At 49.2% G+C, this 9,906-nt stretch overlaps 1 protein-coding gene across 1 annotated transcript; it reads left to right on the forward strand.

The window, feature by feature from the left end:
* The first annotated feature begins 3,166 nt into the window (after window positions 1–3,166).
* ZNF367 (zinc finger protein 367) lies at window positions 3,167–9,775 on the forward strand. The gene is made up of 5 exons (XM_066988695.1): window positions 3,167–3,990; window positions 4,332–4,482; window positions 5,894–6,013; window positions 6,401–6,539; window positions 7,141–9,775. Exons 1-5 carry the CDS (start codon window positions 3,580–3,582, stop codon window positions 7,376–7,378), a joined length of 1,059 nt encoding a protein of 352 aa, XP_066844796.1. The 5' UTR covers window positions 3,167–3,579; the 3' UTR covers window positions 7,379–9,775.
* The last annotated feature ends 131 nt before the right edge of the window (window positions 9,776–9,906 follow it).

Below are 9,906 nucleotides of genomic sequence, written 5' to 3' on the forward strand. Positions count from 1 at the left end.
GTGGCCACGCCCTCCCTTCCCGGCCTCGCCAGCCAATCGCGCGTCGGGGCCGCCGGCGGCGCGCGGACTCCGCCTATCGGCGCGGCCCGCCCCGCCCGCCGCCGGCACGCGCGACCGCGGCTGGGCAATGGCAGGAGCGAGCAGGCCAATCGAGGCCCCGCCTCCCGCGAGGCCCCGCCCCCTGCCGCGGGGCGGCGGCCAATGGGGACGCAGCGGCGCGCGGGAGCCCCGTGAGGCCGCAGGGCGGGCGGCAGTTGCCCGCCTCAGCGCCCCGGGTGGGGGCGGCTCCGGGCGCAGCCCGGCGGGGCACGGGCGTGCCAAAAAGCCTCCGGAGTTAACGTAAGAAACTGTACCGTCTTAAAGGCGTATTTGGTTTGATACAAAGCAGAGTTGGGAAAACGTAGTCGTGAGCGGATAGATAAGAGGTATGGCAGCTATTGGTACGCTGCGGTGTGGGTCCTGATGACAACGGGCAATAACGTCACTTGCATTATGGTATTTGTGCAGTATTCGCTCTTATCTGCCTGAAGACCATCGCTGCCTCCAAGTTTTCGGGTCAGACCTTTGGGGTATCACTAGAAAAGTTTGAGGCGTGCTTCAAGCATTTCCTCTTGCACTTACCACGTGTATGTACTCCGTTTCACTAAGAAGCACAGCATTTACCATCCTAGGGGAGACAGATGTTTAATATTTATTTCTGAGAGGGTTTCGCATCCTCACACTCCTGAATTGTGATGCTCTTCCTGAGTCCAGCTAGATGGATAGAACACAGCTACTTTTTATTGTTTTCTTTTGAATGCTTGTTCCCTATCTTTTCACTGCGCTTCTGTGTTACGTTGTAATAAAAGGTATTCTTTGCTGTAACGTTAAACAGGATCTGATCTGACGGTAGATCATGCAATGGTTCGTTATTCTGGTAATTTACCTCTGAGAGAGAGCACTCTTGTTTCTACACTAACTAAACCACTAAAATATCAGTGCTCTTATACATTAAGTTGATAGAACGTCATCAAAATATTGTGAGGAACAAACACATTTAGTATCGTTCAATTAAGATACTGTAGCTCAGATGATTTTTTTAGGACTGTCTTTACACAATGTGACCTTAACCATTAGTTTTATGTGCATGGTTGCGTGTAGTGAAAAGCAGCAAGTCCTTTACGCCATGCACGCTGTGCACGCATTTCCTGTTCCAGTAGCAGGATCTGGACAAAGGAGTCACTTCTCTCCTCTTGGTCGTTGTCGTTACTGCACAAAACTCTTAATTTTCAGACCAGCTAAGATATCAGAAGTGGCATCAGCTCACTTCTTCTTTTGCACTGCCTCCTAATTTGCATAACAAAGATATATTATTTCATACTAGATAAATTAACAAAATCCATGTAAAGAAGTTGATCTGCAGCTAGGCCCTTGGGAATCGTTTCAAAATGTCACAGGTACCTTGAGCTAGCACAGGATAATTATGGAGATACTTAGTTGCTTGCTTCTATCTTACTGCATTATACCAATTCACAATATCTACAATTTCATGTACGGAACCGTAACATTAATTCCATCCATCACTGGAGTTTCTCAGTAGCTACGGTGATATATGGAGTAATAACTCACGTCAAGAAGATGGTTGATGTTAATAAAGAAGGGGGAGATGTGGGAGCGTGGCCATGGGGGTCGACAAGCCCCATGGTTGGTGATAACATCAGACTCTTAACGATGAGGCCACCAGGAATGTGAAGAGTAGAGAGGGAACAAAGAAGGGTGATTCCGGAGACGCCTCGCCGTCTCGGGTTGCTTGTTCTCCCTCCGTTAAGGCGTGGGAGTTGCTGGGCGGTTGCTGTTGCCGGGCGAGGTTGTTTGCAACGCGAGAAAAGGCGGCCCCGCATGGGCTGGTGTCGATCACATTTTGTTGCTGTCGGGAACCGTGGGGGGGGCAGAGCATGCGCAGAAGAAGGGGGAGCCGGTCGAAGCCGCCCCTGCGGTGTGGACGAGATAATTACAATAGGAAGCGGGGACAGGTCACACATACGTATAGGCGTACTCGGGTTTCTTATGAATATGTAAAAGCAATGTTCTACATGTTCAGAAAGTTCGACGGTTGTGCGTGCGTGTTGGAGCGTAGACTACCTGCGCACCCGGCGCTGTTTGCTTGCCTTCTGTAAATATTACTAAATTCAGGCTGAGTTGTATCTTCATTTATAACACTACCTATAACACTTGCAGCATCAGTTACACAGTTTTGGAAAATTAGAAGAGCTAAACACCATTTGTTTCCAGGATGCAGTTATTTTAATACATCAGTCGTTTCTTTTCCCCCCAAGCATACATTGTCCTCTCACAGGAACTTTCTCCTCCAGGTGATTCTTAGGGCTGAAGTTTCAAGTGGCACAGATCCAAACACGTGCAAACCCGTTCACTCATCTTGGAAACGATGGTTACAGGGTGTTGCGTTTTCTCCTCAGACCGGGTGAGTACGTGGGCAGGACTTTGGCGCGCAGCAGCAAGTTTGAGAAGCTGGAGCGTCGTTAGTATGAAGACGATTGTGTCTAAACAAAAGTTAGGGATCCTTTTTCGTTAGTTTAGAGAAGGTAGCTGTGAACTGTAAGTCATAATGAAGGGGCGCCTGACATTAATCCCAAAAATTAGCTAATAATGACTGTTGTACAAACTGCTTATTTCACAACCTCCAATTAGCACAACTGCGATGGTGAGATAGCGAGGCGGAACTAGCGCGTTAACTTAACCGCACAGGCTGATGACCCACACTGGCTTTTAATGCTGGCTTTAACGGGAAGCGCTAACTCGCTTAACGCGACCCCGGGCCTCACAACCGCCATAACGGCCGCCCCCCCGCTCCGCTCCGCGCCACGCGCGCGCCTCGGCCCCGCCCCCCCCCCCCGCCGCGCGCCTCTTCCCCGCTCCCGCCAGCGGCGGCCCCTTTAAACGCAGCGCGCGCCGCGCCGCGCCGCCATTGGTGCGGGGGCGGCGCAATAACAACAGCGTGCGCCGGCCGGCGCGGCCAATCAGCGGGCGAGCGCGGCGCGGGGGGCGGGGCGTGCGCGGCAGCCCGCGAGCCCACCGCGTTTCGAATTCCGCCCGTGGGAGCCGCGCCCGCCCAATGGGGCGGCGGGACGGCGGCCGCCTCCCGCCCGGGCCCCGCCCTCGGGGGGGGAGGCGGGGCCTCGCGGGGCGCTCGCCAGGCGATTGGCCGCGGGGAGCTGCCGCTCCGTGACGTCGCGGGTGCGTTCGGTGATTGGTCACGCCCAGGCGCGAAATGTAACGCGGGAAAACCCGGGGTGCGGGCCGGGCTGCGGGCGCGGAGGGCGGGCGGCGTCGCCGGGACCGGGGCTGCTTCGCAGAGGTGCGCGCGGGGCGCTATGGCCGCCGGCCACCGCCCCTGCTGCTGCTGCTGCTGACCTCGCGTGCTCCGCTCGGGGACAGGGTCGCGCGCGTGGGGCAGGCACCGAGACCCCCTCCGGCAGCCGGCGATGAGCGGCTGAGGCGGGCCCGGGCGGCGACAGCAGGCGGCCGCGCCACCCCAGCGCCCCATCAGCGCGGCTCCCCCCGCGGCTCCCCTCCGCCCCGATGGCGGAGCGTCCTCCTCCTCCTCCTCCTCCTCCTCCTGCGGCGGCGGCGGCCCCGCCGGTGATCTTCTGCCAGGACTCCCCGCAGCGCGTGCTGGTGTCCGTCATCAGGACCACCCCCATCAAGCCGTCCCCGCGGTGGGGCGGCGGCGAGGAGCCGGCGCCCGCCCCGCCCGTGCCCACCAGCCCCGGCTTCAGCGACTTCATGGTGTACCCGTGGCGCTGGGGCGAGAACGCGCACAACGTCACCCTCAGCCCCAGCCCCGGCACCGCCGCCGCCGCCGCCTCCGCCTCCTCCGCCGCCTCCGAGCCCGCGCAGCAGCCCCGCGGCGGGGCGGCCGCGGACGCCGCCCGGGACGAGGAGGAGGCCGGCAGCACGGACAGCGGCGGCGGCGGGCACCGGCACCTCAAGGTGAGGGGGGGGGGGGGGAGGAGGGGGAAGGGAGGGAGCGAGGGGAGTTAAAGGGGGGCCCGGCGCCGCGCCCGCCTCCGCGCGGAGATTTAAAGTGAGATCACTTCCGCGCGCGCGCCCGGGCGGAGGGGGGGGGGGGCAGGGCCGGGCCCGGGGCCGGGGGGGGGGCGCGCCCCCAACGGTCGCGGCGGCGGGTAACGGCCTCCTCGGCGGCGGGTAACGGCCGCGCTGCTGCCGCCTGGCGACCGCCCGCCGCGGCCCCGGGACGGGCGTGGGGGTGTGGGCGGGGGGGGGGGGGGGGGCGGCTCTCCTCAGCGCCGTCTCCGTCTGCCCGAACGCAGGACGGGATAAGGCGCGGCCGGCCGCGGGCGGACACGGTGCGGGACCTCATCAGCGAAGGGGAGCTCTCGTCCAGCAGGATCCGCTGCAACGTCTGCAACAGGGTGTTCCCCAGGGAGAAGTCGCTGCAGGCGCACAAGCGGACGCACACCGGTAAGCGGGGGTGGCAGTAAGAGGGGCGTCCCGTCCCGTCCCTCCCTCACCTTGCGGTGCTGTGCCTCCCCTGCTGCCTCCCTGCCTGCGCGTTTCTCAAGCAGCACTTAAAGCGTAGCCATCGGAAGAGAAAGTAGCTTGTAGAAACCTCCCGCGGCGTGTACGGCCTAATGCTGTGTGGCTGAAGTGCTGAGCAAAAAGTTGAGATGCTTGAAGTCACTGGTCCGCCTGTCCGTCCTACCGGCTGCTTGCTTGGAGTCTGCTTTCCGCCGTGGAGGTTGTCACGCTGATTTACCGATCTGCACACGCAAAGCAGCTCTAGAAGTAACTTACAGTGAAATTGAGATCCAGCATCAACTCGCTCAATACCCACATGAACTAGAAGTTAAAGGGAAACGCTGTTTTTCATTCCAATCAAATACATTTTCCTTCAAGCTGCAGGAGTGGTTTTTTGTTTTTTGTTTTTTTTTGCAAGGTGCGAATTGTCATGGTTCACAATACCAACACAACAAAGTGAAAAACTTTGGCTCCCACAGTCTCTTCTTCTGACTCAAGTGCATAAGGCAAATCTCGTTACTAACACTAAGCATGAGTTTCCTCGTGCTCTTTGGTCAAAAGATGTTTTCACTTCACTTGCTTACGTTAGGTGTCGAACTTCCATGTTAAATACGGATTGCTTGGTTGTGCAGGGCTTAGCCTGGTGTTACTCTTCTGACTTAGTAAGTCATGGTTAACCTCATTTTGTCGTCCTTTCTGAGCAGTGGTGGCCTGGCACACCTGCAGTTCTCTTGAGACAGAGGAAATATTTGTCATCTGAGTTCTTGGTGAAGTTCACACGGAGAAGTCATTTTTGATAGCTGGTTGAAGAAAGCTTTTTTGGCTGGCATAAGCTTCTCTTGCTACCTTCACTTATCCAACTTTTTTCAAATAGTCTACTGAAACTATAGTGAGATACTTCTGCAACTTCGTACGTTGCTATATTGTTGACCTCGGTTATTTTACCCCAGTTCAACCTATGTTAATGATAATATATTTAAGGCTACAACCTGAATTACGTTACTTTATTTATTTCACTTCATATGTTTCCTGCTCTGCAGGTGCATAGTTTCATGGGACAAAGCTTGTGTAGTACTCTGCAAGAGTCTTAAATCAAAAAATATGTGGAAAAACTGTAACTTCATCATTTCTATGGAGGAAAAAAAAGTGTTAGCCAGTAGCATTGGATATCTCTGTGTGGTAAAAGTGGATCTTGGCTGTCTGGTACACTAAGGCTTTCTGAGTAGACAGAAGTGCCTGACTGGGTAAATGAAGAGCTTGCTTGTGCAAATCTCAAGCCAAAGATGACCACTGGATACTATGACTCTTCTTTTATACACAGCTTTCACAAATCTTTTCTGTTATTATTTTTAAGGTGAAAGGCCTTATTTGTGTGACTACCCAGACTGCGGGAAAGCCTTTGTTCAGAGTGGGCAGCTCAAAACTCACCAGCGCCTCCACACAGGGGAGAAGCCTTTCGTCTGCTCAGAGAATGGTGAGCCAGAGAATGACCCGCGGCTTTCAGAATTAGCGTCAGCCTAGTACCGTAAATGTGTGCACATCAGCAAGCTTTGGCTCTTAACTTTGGAAGAGCTCCTAGAGCAGAGAGTAGCCAGACAATCTGCATAATCATCCAAGTGTGTATGGAAGGTCTGCATATGTTACTATACGATGTTACCAGTGATGTTGTCAGTTGATACTGATGTATAAAATGATTGGGTGTGTTACAAACCTTGCAACTAGTTGTTTTCACCTGTATCTATGCTCTTCTGTAGTGAGGAAGGCTGGATTTCGCAGCCTCTTCCTCCCACAGATGTTATGCTTGCTCGGCGGTAGACTGCTTTCCTTAACATGTCTTTCTTTGGCATTTTGTGTTTTTAAGGCTGTCTGAGCAGATTCACGCATGCAAACCGTCACTGCCCCAAACATCCGTATGCCCGTCTGAAGAGGGAAGAACTCACTGACAGACTGAGTGAAAAACAGACAGCTGACAATAAAGCTGTGGCTGAGTGGCTAGCAAAGTAAGTTCCCTTATGGGTGTGATCTTTGTCTACATAGTCATAAAAGTGGCCTGAGAAAGCACTTTATTCCTAGGAGGAAAAAAACAAAAGAAAACAAACCAGAATCAGATGTGCCTCTAGCATTACTTGGTCCAGCCTTTCCTTTCCTTTAAGAACTATTGACTCTAAGTTGAGACAAAGTTCCTCATGAGAATTGTGTTTTCTGTTTTTTTTTAATTTCATTTTATTTTCTCTGCTTAAATGTTTATTTTTGCTTGAATAACACTTGCTAATAACTTCCTAGTACTGCAGCCTTCCAGCTGAATTTGCGCTTATATGAGGGACATGAATTGTGTACACACAGGTAGCCTGTTGGGGATACCATGGGGCATCTGTCACAGATGTTTGCTTGGGCACTTCCCTTTTCACGTTTCAAATGTGGGTTTCTGACAGCTTAAATACTACCATATAAGGGCTGAAAGATAAAACAAAGTGCAGTGCTCAGTCATGTGCCAAGTTAAAAAAAAAAAAAAAAAGCTCTTGTGTCTTTTTGCCAGCTTTGCCTGGGTTGGCACATGAGTTGAATGTATTTCAAAAACGTTCATCACACTTGATTTTGTAGATACTGGGAGACTAGAGAACAGCGTGCTCCTGCTTTGAAAAGTAAAGCAATTCAGAAAACCGATCAGGAACAGCAGGACCCGATGGAGTATCTTCAGTCTGACGAAGAGGATGACGAAGAGAAAAACAGTGCTCACTCAGCTGCTCGCCGTCGCCTCCAGGAACAGCGTGAACGTATGCATGGTGCTTTGGCTCTCATTGAGCTTGCAAACCTAGCTGTGGCACCACTCCGGCAGTAGATGGGAAAGAAGTTTGCCTATACAAAATACTTCCTGGTGGTACTTAACCAGTTAGATCCTGGGCATAAGCTAAGCACCTTATTTGCTTATCATAGGCTGCTATTCTGTAGAATTTATGAAGAATGTTGTTACCCCATAACATGGGGTGAGAGAATTGCACTTTTTGTAAGGTAAATGTTAGATGTAAAGTTTCTAAGTATTTTGTAAATATGGGGCTGCGTAATGCAGGGTTAACAAAGTACATGTGGGAAGCTAGATTTTGCAAGGTTAACTCATTTATTTGAAGCAGTTTTCACAGGAAGCACTTTCTGAACACAGTGTTTGTGACTAGCAGAATGGTACACGTGGCCAAAGAAGGCTGACAAAAAGAAAAGTATTTATCTGAACTATTTAAGCAAATTTATATAAAGTGGTAGGTCTGAAGATACTGTAAGCACCAATGAAACCACGTTTTTCTAAATGTCAGTGTATATTTTACCTAGTATCACTGAGGTGTAGAAGGCAAAGCTTAGTTATTTCAACTTGTAGAGGGGAAGAAGCTGCTTCATGCAGGTGAATTACAGGATAGTTCAGGATCTTCACTGTGACTGCTCCAGGTATGAGGATGACTTTGCTATTTTACGTTTTCTGGTTTCATCTTAGCAGAATTTATTGGTAGCACTTGTTATTCCTAGCATATAATGTTAGGAACTTTTGCACATTGTTGTTTTTATCTGAAAATGATTAGTCTTGCAAAGTCTAGACAAAGGTAAACAATTGGTGATATTTTTTCAGATATTTTTGGGCCCTGTAACAATTTGGCACTTGTTTTTATTAATAAGGGGGTATTTACAGGGTGGTAAGGATTTGTAGTAAACTATTCTAGATCTCCTATTAGCAAACACTAAGTTTTAAAGTCTTGCTTTTACCTGGTTATTAGCAAATAGAAGCCTCCGTATTTTCTGTGCATAAAGCCACCTTATCGCTTTACTTACGGATAACATGCCAATTTTGTGTTCACTAACTTTAGCACAGCTATCAATTAAACACTGCAGAAAACTATTCACTATACAACTAGAAAATAGGCTTCCAAAGATAGTTACAAGTGTGTTAACAGTGTGATTTCATGTACATCCCAAATAAATGAAGTTACAGAACGCTGCTTAGTAATATCAGATGCTGATATAAAATGTTTAGTGGGATGTTTTGTTACTTCATGAATGTTGCATACTTTTGAATACCATTGTCTTATGGTAATCTGTTTCTGCATTTTGTTTGGAAGGCAACCAGAGATTTGTAATATGCTAACAAGGCGTTGTCTTCAAATTGAACTTTTTTTTTGCAGTTGAGGGGATACTGCTTTAGGGGATATTAATAATACATTTACTGACCTGCTTGCTTTTAACTCTTCCTTCTCATTGAAGGTCAGGAAATTCAGATGAGAAGGGAAGCCACTTTCCCTCTTGTTTAAGCAAGAGGAAAATAGCATTTTATCAATCACTTGATACAGACTGACTAGATGCCTATAGCTGTTCCAGAATAGTAAGTCTACTTTTCCACCAGAAACTGCAAGTGTTGGATTATGTTCTTTGATGGTTGATAACCTGTTGTGGTAGAAAATTGTATTAATCATTAATCATTGTTTAACATCATATGTTGATGATGCACTTGACTAAGGAGACATTGAATATTTAAACAAAAACCACCACCAACAAAACAAACAAGATTGCGTTTGTGGAATGTAATTAATTTTGTACCAGTTATACGGTTTAACTTCTGTTTTCAGCTGGCATCAGGCTCATTTGTTTTAAGTCTTTTTGGGCTTAAAAGTATGAAACACTTTGGAGTCATTCTGGGCTCCTTAGCCTATGTAAAATTGGTAATTCAGGGTATAGGTCTAGAATGTGACAAATTGGTTTTTACTGTTCAGGTGACTACATGCAAAGACTCTGATCTCAAAATGAGCCCTAAGTATAAGTCTGTTGTATTACTGAGTTGTAACTTGTAATTGTTTGAGTAGTGTTTCACAGGGCTCAAGATCTCCAGCACTGTTGTAATCACCAGCTGGTTGCAGACTTGAAGTCATATAACTTCACGGGTTGATTTTATTTTCTTCAATCAGCTGTAAGGTTTTGGACAACTTGCAGAATATTTTTCACTATGACAAGCATGCTGAACTCTACTTCCCTGTAGAGAAGATTCAGACAGTTCAAGCTGTTTTGTGTAGTGAGAAGTTTCGGGTAAGATACCAAGTTAAAAAACTAAGGTGTGAAAGACTGCTTTTTGTATTATAAAGAAGTGATTACACACAAGAATCTTGAAGATTAAATTGTTGTTTGGCATGACTTAACAGCAGAAGAGTGAATGTGCCGTCAGTTCAATAGATGCTTTAAATAAAGAGTTGGTTTAATTTTAAAATTCTGTGTGTGTGTGTGCGCTGTTTATAGTAATTCTTAATGTTTCCATTCTTCCTTGTTCTTATAATCCCATCTGCCTGACCGGTCACAGAACACAGAGGACCCGTGTCCCCCTTGTTGTTCTGTCGTGTT

The sequence above is a fragment of the Anser cygnoides genome, chromosome Z, assembly GCF_040182565.1.
Source record: "Anser cygnoides isolate HZ-2024a breed goose chromosome Z, Taihu_goose_T2T_genome, whole genome shotgun sequence".
NCBI classification, from domain to species: Eukaryota; Metazoa; Chordata; class Aves; order Anseriformes; family Anatidae; genus Anser; species Anser cygnoides.